The 20,400-nt window shown below is 35.2% G+C and overlaps 1 protein-coding gene across 1 annotated transcript; it reads left to right on the top strand.

The window, feature by feature from the left end:
- Positions 1-12,254: 12,254 nt before the first annotated feature.
- LOC133793805 (putative pectinesterase 63) lies at positions 12,255-14,339 on the top strand. The gene is made up of 4 exons (XM_062231078.1): positions 12,255-12,838; positions 13,355-13,561; positions 13,672-13,919; positions 14,014-14,339. The coding sequence occupies exons 1-4, from the start codon at positions 12,326-12,328 to the stop codon at positions 14,177-14,179; spliced, it is 1,134 nt and encodes a 377-aa protein (XP_062087062.1). The 5' UTR covers positions 12,255-12,325; the 3' UTR covers positions 14,180-14,339.
- The last annotated feature ends 6,061 nt before the right edge of the window (positions 14,340-20,400 follow it).

Here is a 20,400-nt window from a genome sequence, read left to right as displayed (position 1 = left end):
TTCTCAGTTCTTACAGGCACTTCCATAGGCGGGTTAGCTGGGGCCCGAGCCCGAGTACTCCTCTGGGGCCTAGGCGGAGCGGATGGCTCTGCTGGTGTCGGAGGTTGAGTCGGCCTCCTTGTGGCAGCGTCTTTTCGTGGACGCCCATGGGGTCTACGGGGAGGAACATGCACGTCCCTTGGAGGAGGGACTTGGTTTTTGCGCGGAGGCGGGGGCTGAGCCACCTGCGCCTCTGCGACTATTGTGACGCCCTACATCACTATGGCTGCTTTCTGGAATGACGACTGGCCCTACAAACCAAGACAAGTCTTTCCAGCGTGCTTTGTCCTCACTCGCACACTTCCTGGGAAAACTTCCCAGGAGGTCACCCATCCCTAGATTACTCTAGGCCAAGCACGCTTAACCATGGAGTTCTCAAGTGATGGGCTACCGAAAAGAAGATGCACCTTCCTGATATAGGTAGTACCCATCAATCCATTTAAGCCCTCTTCAACTGTGTAGTCCCATACCTACACAGTCTTAGAATCATTACACTTGACCTTCCCCAGGCGGTGTGGGATTGCACAGCTTACCCGGTCTTTCCCCTTACGGATCACGAGATTCTGACTGTCACAATCACCCCCCCTTACGGGCCCGACGTCCCCGTCGGCCACACTTCCGACTGGGTCAAGGCTCTGATACCATTATGTGACGCCCCACGTCACTATGGCTGCTTTCTGGAATGACGACTGGCCCTACAAACCAAGACAAGTCTTTCCAGCGTGCTTTGTCCTCACTCGCACACTTCCTGGGAAAACTTCCCAGGAGGTCACCCATCCCTAGATTACTCCAGGCCAAGCACGCTTAACCATGGAGTTCTCAAGTGATGGGCTACCGAAAAGAAGATGCACCTTCCTGATATAGGTAGTACCCATCAATCCATTTAAGCCCTCTTCAACTATGTAGTCTCATACCTACACAGTCTTAGAATCATTACACTTGACCTTCCCCAGGCGGTGTGGGATTGCACAGCTTACCCGGTCTTTCCCCTTACGGATCACTGGATTCTGACTGTCACAGTTATCCTTGTCAACTCCTCATTCCGTTTGTTGGCCTCTGCTAACAGCTGCTTTAATTGCCGATTTTCAAGTTCTACAATAGGAACATACCGCTCAGGATTGTAATACATATCCTCATCTCTTGGTGGAGGAGGTGGTCCCCGGGAATCAGAAAACCCACTTCTCTCCTCAACATTCGGGTTCTCCATTGGCTGTTTTCCAGGACGTCTTGGGTAATTTTCTTCAGGTGTGTTCTGATTGTTAGTGGCCATGACTTTTTAGGGATGAATGCTTAAGGCTCTCAATGAAAGCACCAAACTGTTGACGCCGTTTTTCGTCAACAGTGAAAGAAGAGCACGTAAACAATTACTAGTAATGGCCAATTAAAATATGACAATACACAACACGATTTTTTACGTGGTTCAGCAGTTAAATCTGCCTAGTCCACGAGTCTCTGTTATTAAACTCAAGATTATCTCTGAAAATTCTTAAGCATGAATTCTTTAGAGTTTTCTCTCAAGGTTCAGAATTTCGGTCCATTACAATGGTGCATGACCTCTCTATTTATAGAAAAGGTTGCAGAATACTATCCCACATATTTTGGGTAGTTACTCTTTTTGGTGTAAACAAAATAAATGGCTTTAAATGCCTGTAATCCGATATAAAAGGAAACGTCCCCTGAAGACCAGGGGGCGTATAACTAATCGAATAATATCCCATGATTTTATGGGATTTACAATAATAAATACAGAACACGTCCCTTATAGACAACACTTGTAGATATTCAAGGTCATTATAACATATCTCCAAGGCCTTATTCTCTCAGGTTTCTCATCAGCTTTTGAGCTAATGACATCTCCCGAGGTCACATGGCTTCGAGATTATACGTGTGTCAGGCTCGGAACCCTTGATCCGAGGTCTTCCCTGAGGATAGATGCATCTCGGAAGCTACCCTTCGAGATCGTGAATATTTCGAGGTCACCACATTCGAGGTCTTCTCAGCCTTGTAGGCTCGATATTTATTCCTGGAGCATACTTCAAACTTTACGAGTTCATTTCGTTGTGAATCCAACTTTCGAGGTCACATTTAACATGGCTCGAAATCTGGGTATAACAAACACAATGTATATGTTGGCTATCTTTTTCGCCGACAACTAAAATAATGAAACGCTTAAAGAAAATGAAAATGGAACACATATTTTACGTGGTTCGGGTTATTAATTAATCATAGTCCACAAGTCACTTCTATTAGGATGATGATAAACTTGCACAGTTCAAGCTCTCTTGGGGTTTTTAAGCAGTGTTTGTGCTCACTCTGAAAACTTGGAATCGACCCCTTTACAATGTGTGTCCCAAGTCCTAACCATATTTATAGGCAGTTAGGGCAATTAAACTCATTAATTGGAGCTGATTATAATTATCCTCCCTTAATGGAGGTTTGTTACCAACATAAATGAACATTATGTATTTAATAAGCTAGGCTATGGCATATGTTGGTGGGCCCAATACGAGGAAGTTTACCCCACTACTTTATTGGGAAAAACGCCCCTGCCATTGTCACGGAGGTAGCTGTACATTTTCCCATATCAGACGGCGTCATGGGACATCACTTTTGCCGCTTGTACGTAATCAACACCACGATCTATGTTACAGTAGTTGTCAGAAGGCTATCTGTGGTCCATGGTCACTTTGCTTGAAACTTGGCGATTTTCCTCTTGGTACGTAGAAGGGTTCTCACACGCTTGGAGGAAGTGACGGAGGAAGTGATCTCATTGTGGGACTTGGAACAATATCATTTGACAAGGTCCTCAGGAGGTAATGCTTTTCTATGGATGTACTCCTCCGGTGGTGGTGAATCGTGCCAACTCCCATGGAGCCTTAAACAGGTTCTAGGGAACCTTAACCAACTTCCATAGAGCCCTAATCACACTTAATTTGTGCCACCTGTCACTTGGTGAAAACATGGACAACAATATATATATATATACATGTATATCTATTAATAACACTTTGTATAAATTTTAGCTAGTATAGCATGTTGTTAGATATATTTTGTAATCTGTCTCTCTTTGCTATTAAGAAATGGTTTAAGGAATAATTTTTTTAGGAACTATCAACAAGATCACTCAATGCTTAATCTCACATTTTCATTCTCCCGTTCACTTTTTGCTATACTTTTAAGCATACATATATATAGGGGAATTCTCCTATAGGGACTTTACTTTATGCCCTACCGGTGGGGCTCTCAGTGTTTCTCGACCCGTAAACAGTTTTCAGCGCGATTGTTTTTTATGACCGTGTATATTGTAGCTATTTAGAGCATCCTGCAAATTTTCAGAAAATTTTGAATAGTTTACATTACCGAAAACTAGGTTCAAACATGTTGTTCCACGCGTGACTAATTTTTTTTATGCTCGTGGAAAACAACATGTTTGAACCTAGTGTTCGGTACTGTAAACTATTCGGAATTTTCTGAAAATTTGCAAGATTCTCAAAATAGCTACAATATACACAGTCAGAAAAAAAATCGAGCCGAAAACTGTTCACGGGTCGAGAAACATTGAGAGCCCCACCGGTAGGCTTAAAGTGAAGCTCCTATAGAAGAATTGTACTATATATATATATATAAAAGGAGCTTCTATGGTACGGGTGTTTTTATTTTTGGCACATGAAAAAATTATAACCCAATCTTTTTTATATGACGGTGAACATGATAGTTATAGCAAGCATACCACCAATTTTTTAAAAAAATTGAATAATTTCGATCAGTTCTGAAATCAGAGTTCAAACAGTCTATTTTACACACATATAAATAAAATTAGACACGCGTGCAATTTAATGTTTGAACCTAATTTCAGCATTATAAATTATTACGAATTTCTCGAAAACTAGTGGGATGCCTACTATAATTATAATGTATACTATCATATAAAAAAATTGAGTTATAATTTCTCTCTGTGTCAAAACAAAAAAGCTCCTACCGATAAATACAGAAATACCAAAGAATTTTCTTATATTTATATAAACTAGTAGTAAAAGCACATACCTTCACATGCAAGGCATGTGCTCCACTCAAATTAAATAATTACAAATACAACAAATACAAAATATAATAAATTAAATTATGTTATGTTATGTTATAAAATCAAGAATTAGAAGGGAAAATAAGCTATTCTGTACAAAAATCATTTCCATAACTTTATAGACATGAAAATTATAGGTGCTATATATATTTATATACTTATTAGAATCAATTGATGAAAAACTAACAACAATAAAAAAAAATTAATTGAGATAAATAAATGTAAATGTATGATAAATTAAATTAGATCATATTACTAAATACAAAATTAGAATGAAAAATAAAACTATTCTATTATAAAGTTATTTTCATATTTTTATAGTAGACATAAATAAGTATGAGATTGATGATCATATAAATATATATATATATATATTAGAAACAGTATAAAGATCTAACAATTAAGAAATTTTTTTACATATATTTATAACTATTTTTTTGTTATATAAATGATCTTAGATTATTATATATAAAATCTCATTTAAAAAATATACATAAAAATTAAAGTAGTAAATTTAATAAAAAAAAACATCAAATTTGAACAACAATACCTATCATTCTTTGTAATCTTGAAAAATTATTTCCCCCATCATTTTTTGATATCATGGTTCATTTGGTGATATACTTAGCATATGAGGCAAGATTTGACCATCAATTTACCGTTGCATGTATCCTATTGAAAGGTAAAAATCTTGATTGTTTTTCATTTTATTTAATTGTAAGACTTTTGTTTCATTATTTTTTCTAATTTTTCTATGTATAATTGTAGATACTTGTCTAAGTTAAAGTCATACATTTGAAACAAAAGCAAACCAGAAAGTTGTATTGCCGAAGGATATTTAGCTGATGAATGTTTGACGTTTTTCTCAAGAAACATGGAATGTGTGGAGACGAAATTTAATCGCAAGCCTAGAACTTACAGTAATATGGAACCAAATGGAGAAACACTGCCTATTTTCCAAACGACGTGTTGACATTTGGGAAAAATAGATACTGAGACTTTAGATGAGGATACTAAAGTCAAGGCACATCGATATGTGTTATTTAATTGCAATATCGTAGATTCGTTTATTGAGTAAGTGTCATTTATTATATTTTTAATAATATTAAATACGTCAAATAGCAATGACCATAGATCGTATTTGTAACGTCCTACTTCCTTAGAGTCGTTACTAAGTGAGTTTAAAACGTGCATTTAACTCGCTAATCGAGGTTTTAAGACAAACGTGTAATTGAACCATAAACAAGGTCATAAACTTTGAAAATAATTCCATTTAGTGAAAAATCATAAAGCGTTTAACATTTGGGATCCCAAAATACTGTTTAGAAATGTTTTCAACACATAAATACTAACAGAGTCGACTAGACGACAAAATCTAAGTTTAGTACAATCATCTCCCAAAATACCCCTGGCTGTGGCAGCCAGGCAGGCCAAACATATACGCACCACTTCATGCTCTCCGTATTCATGGTTGGTCGACTTTTCCCTTGCCCTTACCTGCACCACAGAGCACCTGTGACGAAGCCCAACAAGAAAACCCTCACAAGCAGATAACATATGCATATCAAACACTTAGCATATAAACAGGCCATCAATAGGCTATACACATACGGTCATGCCGTCCCAGGCGCTTTACCAGGCCCTGGGTTCGCGGTCCACACCGTGAGGATATCTCAGGTATCCTTTAGGGTCTTGCCCTGGCAACTCGCACTCCGCGTGCTAAACACTTCTCCCGGCCCCTTGCCGCACTCGGCCTTGCACTCCACGTGCCTAACGCCGTTCTTGGCCCCTTGATGTTCCCGGCCTTGCCGACCTCGGCCTGCGCCGTCCCCAGCTCTTGCCGACCTCGGCCTGAGTCGTTCCTAGCTCTTGCCGAACATTCACACATATGCATACATAGCATAATAAAACAAATACCAAACATGAATAAACTCAATTAAAGGGCTACGCCCTGAAACACAATCATATAGGGATTTGCCCTACATACAAGCTCTACGGGAATAGTAGTTTTCTTACCTGTGTCCCGAGCTTTCCAAGCACTGATGTCCCAAGCATAGTCCCCTAATCTGAGCCTCGCCGAAACCCTATCACAACACATTAACAATATTCATCTATCAAGTTCTAATCCATTAAATAACTTCGAGCCATAATTCTAATCTCCGGGACCTTGAATTCTATCAATCCGGGTGATCAAATGCATCCTGAGCCTTAACCTTTGAGTTCCCAAGCCTAAACACACTTTAAAGCCCAAAATTGCACTAAGAGTCGTGGCCCCATCAGGCCATGCCGCGGCCTGGCCCAAAACCAGAAAGCAACCCCAAATCAGGGCAGGTGCGCTGCGGCCCTAGCTAGGGCATGCCGCGGCCCGCCCTCCTTCCTGGCCACCAACATGCTTCAGAGGGCCGCGGCTCTACAAGAACAATGTCGCGGCCCAACCCTTCGAACCCAGAAAAATCCTCCATTTTTGTCACGAAAACCCAGCCAATTTATCCCAAAATCAACCCAACAATGCAAACCATTAATCACATAATCTCTACCATGTTTTCAGTAACAAAACCTAACAAAGAACTAGCCCAAAACCTCATCAAATCTCAAGAGTGATCATTCACCCAACACACATGCAAAACTCTAATATTTCAGTAAAAAATCAGCTGCATATCAACACAACTCAACCATATTAAAAGCTTACCTTAAGCAAAAGTGAATCCCTAAACCAATTCTCTAAGCTCCAAGCCTCTAGCTCCCAAAATCCCAACTGAAATCCTTTAGTCTGTGCTTAAATTCATCAAGGTTCCCCAAGCTTCCAAAAGATAAACTCCAAGAGAGAGAGAGACAGAAGGGAGGGTCGGTTTCTTCTTTTTTTTCTAAAAGCTTCTCTTGGTTTTTGTTTTATGTAACTTAGTCTCCAAGGTTACCTCAAGGCTCGGGGTGCCAAAAACGTCCCCGAGGGAAAAATGGTCAATTTCCCCAATACTCCCTCCTAAACATTCTAACCTCAAATATATCTCCAAATATTTATTTCCATAACCCGATAATCCCATAAAACATCTAATACCTGAAATACCCCTCGACTCGCCTCGAGTCAGATTCTCAACCCCGTTGTGACTTTCTGGCTAACAGCTCCCAAGGACTGTCTCGGATCGTGCTACACAGATATATCACAAGTATATCGCATTTATCTCATTGATCACATTTATGCCCTCAACGAGCTAAAATTACAAACATGCCCCTAATATCCAAACGGGGCCCACATGCATATTTAATTCAACTAAACATGCATTTCTAATCACTCATTCACATAAATTCACATATTATAACAATAATTCACTTATTGCCCTCTAGACACACTAATCAAGGCCCTAAGCCTTATTGGCAAATTTGGGTCGTTACAGTATTTATAGCCAATCATTTCTTTCATGGTTTGCTAACAAGGTAAGTTGTTTTTTTATAAATTTTTCATTAACTTAATAAGTCACATACACATTGACTGTAGTTATTACTTTTTGTCAAGTCAAGTAGAAGATTAATTATATGAAAATGAGGATAATCGAGTATCTGAAGATTTACGTTGTTCGGCAAAAGGACAAAATAATGTTTCTTTCGATTTAAAAGATATCTAATAAACGATTTCAGGTTTCACACAAAAGAAATAAAAAAGAACTTAAAGACTCAAAATAGTGGAGTTATTAAGATTGCCAAGACTCAAAGTTTCTCAAGTAGTAGGGATCCAAATCCTGTTTTTAGAGAGGTTACATTTTATGGAATGTTGACTAATATTATAGAGCTAGATTATTCTTTGGGAAATTGTGTTGTGTTATTTAAGTGTGATTGGATTTCAAGAAGTGGCATTAAAAAAGAAAATGATTGTACAAGAGTCAACTTTTCAAAATTGCTACGTAACGATGAGCCATTTATACTAGCTTCTCAAGCAGAACAGGTAATGTATGTAGAAGACCTCAAACACGAAGGATGTCATGTTTCTTTAAAAATAAATCCTAGAGACGATTATAATATGATGAGCGTGCAATCACACGATGATAACGTGGATTCTTATTTGTAAATTGAGGTTTGTAGTACAACTATTGATGTTGCGGATGGAAATATTAGTTTGGTTAGGGAAAATATGCAAGACATAATTGTTGTTTGATACAAATGACATGAATGAAAAAGCTTAATTAATTATTGTAATTTTCTTTCTTATTAATATTTTACATAAATTGCTAAATTTTATTTGTCTTAATAGTATTGATGGAGTTAAATTTTATATTTTCAAAAAATATATATATTATAATCCTATGCTAATATTTATTTGATTAATTTTCATCTATAAATTTGTAAAATAAAAACAAAATAAAAAAATTGACAAATTAAAAATGCCACTAAAAAATCACTAACACTTTTAAAATGTCACTAGATCTTATATTTTGTGTCATTATTTAGTTTACAAAGTAGTAACATTTTTAATCAAATGTCACTAAATCATATAAATATTGACATTTTAAAAAAAATGCCACTAATTGAAATGTCATTTATTCTCACTAACATGACATTTCTGACCAAATGTCACTAAAATACTATTATTGTGCATTTTTTTGACAAATGCCACAAATTAAAATGTCACTAATTGATATATTTGGTGTAGTAGTGAATATGAATGCGTAAGATTTATTATTGTTGTATATAATTAATGTAGTATATAGACAAAAAAAACAAATATATACATAAAAGTAAAATGGACAAAAAAATATGAAAGAAAAAAAATAAAAGATAACAATGGAAATACCAAAATAGATTAGACGAATTTTAGGTAGAAAATGGTATATTGGCTCTTAGAAATTAAAAGGATATACTGCTCATTTCATTCTTTGGGTATAAATATACTCCAAACCTCCAATGTATATTGAGGAAATTACATTTTATATGGGATTTTTAATAGAGTGTGCAAAAATATGACTTTTTTTCAAAAAAAGTTAATCTATGGCCTTTTTTAAGAATTTTCACTTTTATGGGTTTATTTTCTCATATTTTTGTATAAAAGTTAGTTTATGTCATATTTTTACTCTTAATCAAATTTGGAAGAGTATGTTTGTAAGTTGATTATTATTTTTTTTAGGTTATTTGTTTTTTTATATTGTTTTTATATTACTAATTTTATATTAAATTTTTCTTTAGTTGTTTTGCAATTTTTTTTTTGTAATATGAATTGTTTTTAAAATTATTATTTATTTATTATAAACATGTTTTTTTTTTAAGATTGTGCGTTTTTTTTTTCAAATCCTGGGTAGGGTAACCAGTTACTTAATTGCTCTTAAAAAAATTCCTAGAGCTAAATTAAATAACATGCACCAGGGGGGGTAACCAGTTATCCTGAGATGAGTCACTTTCTACCATAAGAGGGGTAACCAGTTACCTAAGAGGGATGACGAGTTACTCATATTAAATATGAAAAGAAACATCAAATTTGAAGGAAAAAATGGAAGAACACTTCATTAAAAAAGGAAGAAGAAGTAACTATGATTTTAGTAACATAAGTAACTAGTTACCATAAAGAAACCATAAATATACACACACCAGAACGTGAAAGTAACCAGTTACCCTCAGAAATATACACACAAAGAATGTGAAGGTAACCAGTTACCCATTCACGTTTTCATATTTTTATTAGTTTTCTTTCCAAATTTTGGTATTCCTATAAGTGTTACAGTAAAAAGAAAATGTTGAAAAATTTGATTTGAATTTTTTTTACATATAATGGAAAAAACTATAAAAAAAAATGACAATAATAAAAGATAATAAATAAAAAAAATAGTAGAATAATTATGTAATGTTAAAATATATGTGTGAAAAAAAAATGAAATAGAATGAGAAAAGAATAAGTACAAAAATGAAAAAAAAAAACAAAAGAAATGATGAATGAAAAAAAATAGATGAATAAATAAGAATGAAAAGAAGAAGAAGAAAAATAATAGAAAAATGAAAAGAAAAAAAATATGAATGAAATAATTGGTAGAAAAAAAAGAAAAAAAAATGGAAGAAGAAAAAAAAAAGAAAAAAAAAGCTCATATGTGTGAAAAAAGAAAAAAAAATGGGAGAAAATAATAAATACAAAAATGAAGAAAAAATAGAATGAAAAAAACTGAAAAAATATGAAGAAAAAAAAAACAATACAAATGAAAGAAAAAAATAGATAAATAAATAAAAATGAAAAAAAGAAGAAGAATGAAAAAATGGAAAGAAAAAAATATGAAGGAAAAAATTGGTAGAAAAAAAAGGAAAAAATGGAAGAAAAAACAAGTAAGGAAAAAAAAGAAAAAATAATAAAAAAATGATGGAAAAAATAAAAATAAAATTATCTTCAAAATCAAAAAAAATATAATTATGATAAAAAAATGTAACATTTTCATATTTTAGTTAGCAACTAATTGTGTTTTCTATATTTTAACTTTTTCTTTAATAAATTTCTCATACAAATTAAGAAAAGTATAACTCCCATATTTTTGCACATTAATTGTATAAAAACCATATTTTTTAAAAATTCTCATGTATATTCTCTTGTACTTTTTTTTTCCATAAAGAATATACAATAACTATGAACGTATCACTTTTTTTTATGTCATACTTGCTTTGTATTTTATATTATCTTCAAAATCAAAAAAAATATAATTATGATAAAAAAATGTAACATTTTCATATTTTAGTTAGCAACTAATTGTGTTTTCCATATTTTAACTTTTTCTTTAATAAACTTCCCATACAAATTAAGAAAAGTATAACTCTCATATTTTTGCACATTAATTGTATAAAAACCATATTTTTTAAAAATTCTCATGTATATTCTCTTGTACTTTTTTTTTCCATAAAGAATATATAATAACTATGAACGTATCACTTTTGTTTATGTCATACTTGCTTTGTATTTTATATTATCTTCAAAATCAAAAAAAATATAATTATGATAAAAAAATGTAACATTTTCATATTTTAGTTAGCAACTAATTGTGTTTTCCATATTTTAACTTTTTCTTTAATAAATTTCTTATACAAATTAAGAAAAGTATAACTCCCATATTTTTTCACATTAATTGTATAAAAACCATATTTTTTAAAAATTCTCATGTATATTCTCTTGTACTTTTTTTTTCCATAAAGAATATATAATAACTATGAACGTATCACTTTTGTTTATGTCATACTTGCTTTGTATTTTATATTATCTTCAAAATCAAAAAAAATATAATTATGATAAAAAAATGTAACATTTTCATATTTTAGTTAGCAACTAATTGTGTTTCCATATTTTAACTTTTTCTTTAATAAATTTCCCATACAAATTAAGAAAAGTATAACTCCTATATTTTTGCACATTAATTGTATAAAAACCATATTTTTTAAAAATTCTCATGTATATTCTCTTGTACTTTTTTTTTCCATAAAGAATATATAATAACTATGAACGTATCACTTTTGTTTATGTCATACTTGCTTTGTATTTTATATTATTAATTTTATATATGGTTTATAAATAAAATCTGAAAATATGAGAGTATAAATTTATATATATATATAAATAAATGCTAGCTATGCATAAAATTGCAATAATAAAGAACCGGAGAAGGGGAAGGCAAACCGTTAGTACATGTGGTTGATTATTCCAAAAACATCTCTGCTAAAATCATACTCTGTTAGTTTTTTACTCATGCGACAGAGAAGGAGATATGCCGCAAATTGGAGCATGCACACCACCAATTAGTATTGGTATTTATTTTTTTGTTAGAAATTAATATAGGTATTTAATTATATAACAATATATATATTAGAAGCTAGCTGTTTTGTACAATATAATCCACCAAGCCTGCTATAAGCAATTCACAACCCACACTAATAACAAAATCTGGTTACCTACCTACTCTTTAAACCCGAGATATATATACGTACAAACTTCTAACACATTTTCATTCCCAAAAGTACCCCCGAAATCAAAAGCAAATTTCTTAAATTAATCTTTTAGGCTGTAGTTTGGCCTATGAATGTCATTAATTTCCACTATAATAGCGGATAACTGATAACGTATAATCACACAAAAATTCATGAGCCACAACATATACTACTATAAATATAATAACTCTAGGATACATCTTTTATCCCCACTTGTGAGAAAAAAGCCTCATCGTAGCAATTAAAGCTAAGAAGAAAACCATAAAAATTATGGCTTTGAAAGTAATATTGTTCGTGGCAGGAGTAGTCCTGGCCATACAGGTAACTACAATCTCTGCCAAACCAAACCTCATTCCGTCGGACCAATCGAAGCTGGATGATTGGATTGATCACAATATGAGAGCCTACGAGAAAGACAAGAGCAGTCTTAGTGAGACAATTAATAATAAGCTCACCCTTGATAAGGTACTGACGGCGGCGGAGCACGCCGTTAAGGTTATCAAGGTGAGCCAAGACGGAAAGGGGGATTTCAAGACGATCACAGACGCCGTTAAAAGTATTCCGTCGGGGAACACGGGGAGGGTCATAGTGTGGATTAGTGGTGGGGTGTACCGTGAGCATATAACGGTGGATAGGTCGAAGCCGTTCGTGACGTTTTACGGAGAAGAGGATAATGTGCCCGTAATCACGTTTGACGGCACGGCGGAAAAGTTTGGGACCTGGAACAGCGCCACCGTGGCGGTTGAGTCCGACTACTTTGTTGCTGCTAATATTGCATTTGTGGTACGTATGATTAGTTACGTTAATTAACATTATCGTATTAATATTTTTTTCTGTTTTGAACTGTGCAATGATTAGAGACCAACACGGAACTCATGACCACGAGCAGTAGAATCCACCGTTAATTTTGTTTTTAGCTTTTATCAATGGCTCATAATTATAAGGTCATATAACTCTATGAAACCGATACATGTGTCTTGCACGATAAAATGTATGGGGACGTATTTCATCACTAATTCATTCACATGGGAGTGGTAAATTAAGTTAACTTGTGAAAGCTAAAGTAGTCTTAGCATGACATTCTAAAGTCTAATAAGCATTGCTTTCACATTTATACATACATGTGGCATGGGAGTGAAAAAGCAATACTACTTAACTTGTGAAAATTAAACTATATTTATAGCATTAAAGTTATTATTAGAGAATCATCATATGTCCAAAAGCTGTAATAATTATTGCTCTAATTAAATTGAATTGCTATATATATATATATATATATATATCTGTGTGTGTGTGTAGAATTCGGCTCCAATGCCAAAGGGAAAATTGAACGGGGAGCAGGCAGTGGCATTGAGGATATCAGGAGACAAGGCAGCTTTCCACAACTGCAAATTTAAAGGCTTCCAAGACACCTTGTGCGACGACAAGGGCAGGCATTTCTTCAGGGATTGCTACGTTGAAGGCACCGTAGACTTCATCTTCGGCAATGGACAATCACTTTACTTGGTATGTATATTATACCGTTTATATTTATTACACCTCTCTATGCATAGTACATAAATAACATCAAGTGTAGTGATTAACTAACCATTTAATAAATTGATGTGTTTACGTAGAACACAACCATAAGATCGGTTGCCAAGCAGACAGGGGTCATCACAGCCCAAGCGAGGACAAAGGTATCAGAAGACAGTGGGTTCACCTTCGTTCATTGCAAAATCATAGCCGACGGCGACACTTACTTGGGCCGAGCTTGGAAGGATATGCCTAGAGTGATCTTTGCATACACCTACATGGGCAACCATATCGATGTTAATGGCTGGTCTGATGGCATGTGGCCAATCCAAACTCAGGGGGGCAAAAAGTACGTACTATTATTAATTTATTACTATATTAATTAATAATTACAAGATTATAATTAATAAGAATTTAAACGACATGTCGTTGTTCAAATGTAGGGATGTGTATTACGGGGAGTACAAGTGCATGGGACCTGGAGCTAGCACCTCTGGCCGCGTCAAGTATGCAAAGATACTGACTGATGAACAAATTAAACCTTTCATGAGTATGACTTTCATCCAAGGCAACAAGTGGCTTATCCAGCCACCCAACCTTAAACACTGAAACCCTGTTATTATAATCATATATATATAATTGTATTTATTGAGAGGAGCACTTAAGCCATAATTGTGTATATATCAATGTGCAATTAACTTGATGATATCAAGCATTTAACTATTTACAAAAGAGCATAAATACTAAAATAGTCGATATATTTATGTGATGAATATATGTATTTACTGTTTAATTTTGCACTTTAATTAAATTTACTCCTTACAATAATGTTGGGTGTATATATACATATATATCTAATATTTGTCACAGAAAAAAGGAATTCAAATTATTTGGCTTGTAAAAATTTCCCATTGTACGTAGGTGAAAAAATTAAATCATTTCCGCTTATCAACTAAGTTTGAATCTATAAAACGCTGTGAAATGTTCCTCATAAGAAAATGTAACAAAGTTGAATAATATTGATAAAAGCATATACTCATTATAAAACTTAGTGATCATAATTAATGACAACACATGTGTACGTATATGTTATAATTTTTTGTCAATGTGTTTTTGCTAAGATATTTAGGAAAAGTCTAGGGTAGTGGCGATGAAAACGCCAGCAAGTATCGTGATGATGTTTTTCAAAATCTTAGGTGGCTTATAGATTTGGCTGCCATCTGCCAATTTAAGTAAATGTTTTAAAAAAGCTCAAAAACATAGTTTGTTTTTAAATATAATGACATGTGGCGTTTAAATGATTTTTTTTTAATAAATAACATTTTTGTTCTCTTAAACTTTTAAGACTACCTTGTTTGTTGGTATGTTAAAAAATTTTTATCAACCATTAATATTATTAGATCGAGCCCTGTTACTATTTACATAAATTAATTAGTATTTTTACTCCCTCAGACAACTACTAAATTGTGCCCCATTTAATTATAAAAATTTAAGAATTTATTTTTCTAATTAATTCTTAAAAAAAATTTTAAAAATTAAATATAAGAGTAAAATTATTTAAAATTACTTTTAAATACATTTAAGTTTAAAATATTTTTCAAAAGAAAAAATAAACTGTTACAAATAAAAAAAATATTCCCTTCTTTTTTAATATATTTTTTAAATTACACTACTACAAAAATAGGCTTTAACTTCTGTTTTTTTGCTTGTTATTCTTCGGATCTCGCGGAGATATTAACCGAAGTTAATCCGAGTATCTAAAAACTGAAGTTAAAATGTATCATTTAACTTCAGTTTTTATATAATAACCGAAGTTAAAGGCATTTTTGCCTAAAAAAATATATTTATTTTATTTGTATTATTAATTTGGTTTTTTATAAAATATTTTAATAATTATTTTTTTAAGTCTAATTTGCATTTATTTTAATATTAATAAATATGTTTGAACATTCCAATAAACTTAAAGTAAATAAAACTTACAAACTATATAAACTTAATGTACATATATATACACATTTATAAAGAAATAAAAGCTAAGTACCACATAAACATCTAAAGTGTTCATACAATTAAACATGTGAAGTTCACCTAAGTAATTATTTGAAATATTGAAATTTCTTAAGTATTAAATATTTTTGAAAAAAATTAGCAGAACCAAACCTGTTGACATTCAATTTATTACAACTAAAATTTGCAACAGTTCACAGAGCAAATAAGCATAATCATGTCAAGTTTATAAAAAATTGGAGGACTACCTCATACTGATAAGCAAAGCTTAGTCTCCAATTGTTGGGTTTTATGCCCTTATAAAACTATGTCGGACATGTAGCACGATTTCATATTATCAATAAAAGTAGTAGAAATCATTTAGTTTGAAAATCGTGTTGCTTGCTTGTTTTATTACATGATTACTGAAATAATACAAATATTTATAAAATCCCGAACATATGGATAGTTACAATTATAGTGACTAGGTCACAGTGGATTATAGTTGTAATTATATGTTCAAAAGAACGAGTCCTAAGATTAGATCAGTGCATTGGATTTTCACTGATTAGGCAATCTACGATATGATTTACTTACACATTCAGGGTGTGATATCTTGTCCAAGGCATCAACCAAGTAGATAAGATCAGATGTATTTAGTTACATCGGACTAGGACCAATATTGATTATTGATTGATAAATAAGTATCGTTGTTATCAAATCTAATCAATGTCACAACGTTGGCCATATATTAAGTCAATCTTAATTCTGAGTGATAATATTCTGCTAATTATATTATTTAAATCTTTTGACTTGTTCGTTACCAGTTTACCCTACAGTCTAGCCCATACTTACATCTTGGAGATTTAGTAATGTAATTGAGTGGGAGTATTATTCATAGATATGAAATCTATAACTTCTGTATGAGAAGCGAAAAGATGATTTCCTTAATTGCTTTGTTCAAAAGGTTAAATGATTGAGATCTCATTTCTGTGATTAAGTTCATGGAAATATCATTTATAAGGAACTTAGTGGGAGTTAAGGATAAAATACTGATGAGGGGTAAAACAGTAATTTGCACCGAGCTTGTTAGTAAGTCATCGATAGAGGATTGACTAACTGTAATGGTTATAACAATGGATAACGTATTTATGGTTTGGAAAATACATTCTATGAATTCAAGAGTTCAATTCTAAGTCTATAGTGGAGTCACGAGGAATTAATAAGGTAGTGAAATTATTCGTAAATAAATTCACGGTAACTTATTGGAGCCTGATTTCATGGATCCATGGTCCCTGCATCACCTTTGAGTAAATCATCTAGAATGTCTCAATTAATTGATTTAATTATCAATTAGGATTTTTTTTAAAGTTAACTAGGTCAATTTTTGAAAATTTATAGAGATATGAGATTTAAAGAATAAAAGAGAATCTTTGGGTAAATTTATTAATATTGATAAATTGGTATTGTTGACGCGGTTCTTCGCCAACAGATAATTAAGAAAAGAAGAGAAAGGGCTTAGTGCTAATGTTGAACCGAAACAGATATATGATCTTAGAAATGAAAGGGTGACTGAAGACACATTTTTTAAGTGGTTCAAAGGTTAAAATCATTCTACTCTACTAGTCAGTATTATTGCTGTATACTGGGTATTTGATTATAAGGTATTCCTTACAAGAGATCATCCAACCCCTATTAACTCCCAAGGTCTCCATATTTACAGGAAAAGGCACCTGGGAGTTGGTAAGAAGGTCATCCCGTGACCTTCTTACCTATCATATCAATTCTGTGACAATCATGATTAATTCCTAAACCTGACACATAAGTGTGGTCAAATCAATAGGTAAGGAGATAATGGGCCGCACGGCCCAACCCAGTCGTCGGTGTCTGAATACGCACGTTCCTGCTGCGTGTCCGAGAAGTCAGAGATACATCAAACATGTGATGTCTGATATATGCACATTTACCTTGCGTGGTTGACTTTACAAAGGGTCATGGCCTTCAATCCCATCTCGTACTACGATCTGGGTACTGAACTCGACCTTCGGCCTTCAGAGCCCGGACTCCCTCCTTAAGTTACCAGAGGCAAACCCTCAGGTTACCTCGAGCTAAGGAGGTACGATCTTATGACGGCAGCTCCGGTTTAGGGGATGTCCACGAGATAATCCTGATTAGGCCGCAGCTCAGCTCGCTAACCAGCCCGTGGGAAAATCAGGGCGTACATCTGCCCCCCAAGCCCTTGCTCGTGGTATACGACGTCGTATAAGGCCACAGTAGGGACTTTTAGGCTTCCCCATGAACTCTTCACATTCCACATTTTACGCAGGCGCCTAATACGTGGAACATCATGGTTGGTGACGGTACGTCTTCCGAGAACCGCATTTAATGGCCTAGCCTATGCCCAGCCGTCGTTTCGTATTTCGAGTGGAGGGCCTTGGATCCCACATCAGGGCCATCCAACGGCCCTCTATACGTGACCCTTCACGTATATAAAAGGGGTGGCCACCCTACGCATGGGCCACCCTTTCATTTGAAAATTTCCAGAACTTCTTTCCTTCTTCTCTCTTTTTTCTAAGGTAATTGTCCCTCATCTCTCGCAGGGCATCGTTGCCCTTCACCGGAGCATCTCCAGGGCCAAGGCTCAGCTCGAGGAGATAAAGAGCGAGCACCAGACTTCCCTGCAGACGGCTAAGGACGCCTTGGCGGCCTCGTAGGTCAAGTTGGAAAAAACCCGCTCGAAGGTCCAAGAGCTCGAGACCTCCCTCGCCACCTCGCGGACAAACCTAGACGCCGCGAAAGCTGAGGCTCAGTCTGCCCGGGCTGCCCTAGAGGTCGAGCAGACCACTTCGGAAAATTCCTTGGAAGACCTGTTCTACCATTGCTGGGTCTACAATCCAGACGCTGACTTCTCCTTCCTGTCAGCGAGCCTCTGGGAGCGTTTGCTGGTGAAGTTCCAAACTCGCCTTGATAAAGAGACGCCCTCCGAGGTCGGGGAAGGTTCTGGCGCAGCCGAGCAAGGCGAGACGGCGACCTCCAAGGGGCCACCTGGCGGAGCTTAGGGTCTTCCTCTCTCGTGCCCTTTCTTTCAATATTTTTAACTTCTTTTTTTGTGTAACCTATGCATGAGGTGCTTCCACCTCGAGACAATCTGATTCAATGTTTTTAATTGATCCTCTCTCTTGCCCTTGCGTATTTTGGTTACAATTTCTCGAAAAACTTAGTTCGTGTTAACTTTTATCCATATCTCGAGCTCTTTAGGAAGAATAACGATCAATAGATTTAAATCAACTTCTAAGTTTCATGACCCGGTTATGACCAGGAACTTATTTTGAAAACTTAGTTCGCGTTGACTTTTATCCATATCTCGAGCTCTTTAGGAAGAACAACAATCAATAGATTTAAATCAACTTCTAAGTTTTATGACCCGGTTATGACCAGGAACTTATTTTGAAAACTTAGTTCGCATTAACTTTTATCCATATCTCGAGCTCTTTAGGAAGAACAACGATCAATAGATTTAAATCAACTTCTAAGTTTTATGACCTAGTTATATCCAAGATAGGACTTAGTTAGCGTTAATCCTTATCAATATCTCGTGTTTTTTAAGAAAAACAACGGTCAATCGATATGAATCAACTTCTAAGTCATTAAGGAGACCTGGTTATATCCAGGTACCATATGCCCCCCAAGTAACTGGGAAAGGGTCTTTCGTGGTTATTTTAGATTACACTTGAAACTTGTACAAATATAAACAAAAAGCTGATTCTCATTTCTTAATACATGAAAAATGGCCTTACAAGTGAGTTATTGATAGTATTTCTTTAAATGGATGGCGTTCCAAGTCCGCGGGACTGTCCCTGCATCGAGCCGAGCTAACTTATAAGTTCCTTCCTTAATGACCTCGATGACTTGATATGGTCCTTCCCAGTTCGGTCCCAAGACTCCATCTTTGGGGTCCTTACCGGCTAAGAAAACTCTCCTTAGGACCAGGTCGCCAACGCTAAAGGCGCGCTTTTTGACTTTGGAGTTGAAATTTGCTGATAATGGGCGAGCTGGAGTTGCGAATCTTCTCATTTTTCATCAACTAGGTCAAGGGAATTGCATAGTAGCTCGTGGTTTCGGTCCTGGTCATAAGACTGGACCCTATGCGAAAGCACCTTAATTTCCACGGGGAGGACCGCTTCACTCCCAAAGGTTAGGGAAAAAGGAGTATGACCCGTAGGAGTCCGATGCGAGGTCCAGTATGCCCATAGGACCTGGGGGAGCTGTTCCGGCCAGACCCCCTTCGCTTCATCTAATCTCTTCTTGAGGCTCGTCTTTAGAGTCTTGTTGACAGCCTCGACCTGACCATTCACCTGAGGATAGGCCACGGAGGAGAAACTTTTCACAATTCCGTGCCTTTCACAAAACTCGGTGAACAGGTCGCTGTCGAACTGAGTGCTGTTATCGAAAACGATCTTCTTGGGCAGACCGAATCGAAAGATAATGCTTTTAATCACGAAGTCAAGTACTTTCTTGGACGTTATCGTCGCCAAAGGTTCTACCTCGGCCCACTTCGTAAAGTAGTCGACGGCTACCACGGCGTAACGAACCCCGCCTTTTCCAGTAGGGAGGGCGCCCACCAAGTTGATCCCCCAAACAGCGAACGGCCATGGGGACGAGATCATCTTCAGCTCGACTGGAGGAGCTCGGGAAACTGCGGCGAATCGCTGGCACTTGTCACATTTTTTCACGTATGAAATCGAGTCTTTGGACAGAGTTGGCCAATAATATCCTTGCCTCAGGACCTTTAAGGCCAGGCTCTGCCCCCCAGTGTAGTCTCCGCAGAAACCCTCATGTACTTC

The sequence above is a fragment of the Humulus lupulus genome, chromosome 8, assembly GCF_963169125.1.
Source record: "Humulus lupulus chromosome 8, drHumLupu1.1, whole genome shotgun sequence".
NCBI classification, from domain to species: Eukaryota; Viridiplantae; Streptophyta; class Magnoliopsida; order Rosales; family Cannabaceae; genus Humulus; species Humulus lupulus.
The sequence above is the reverse complement of the archived record's forward strand: the minus strand, read 5'-3'. Positions and strand labels throughout refer to the sequence as shown.

Excerpts from the sequence above, each read along its gene's own strand:
- LOC133793805 (XM_062231078.1), top strand. The coding sequence starts at position 12,326 with ATGGCTTTGAAAGTAATATTGTTCGTGGCAGGAGTAGTCCTGGCCATA. Across the intron at positions 12,839-13,354 it reads CTGCTAATATTGCATTTGTG|AATTCGGCTCCAATGCCAAA; the intron begins GTACGTATGATT and ends GTGTGTGTGTAG. Across the intron at positions 13,920-14,013 it reads CAAACTCAGGGGGGCAAAAA|GGATGTGTATTACGGGGAGT; the intron begins GTACGTACTATT and ends GTTCAAATGTAG.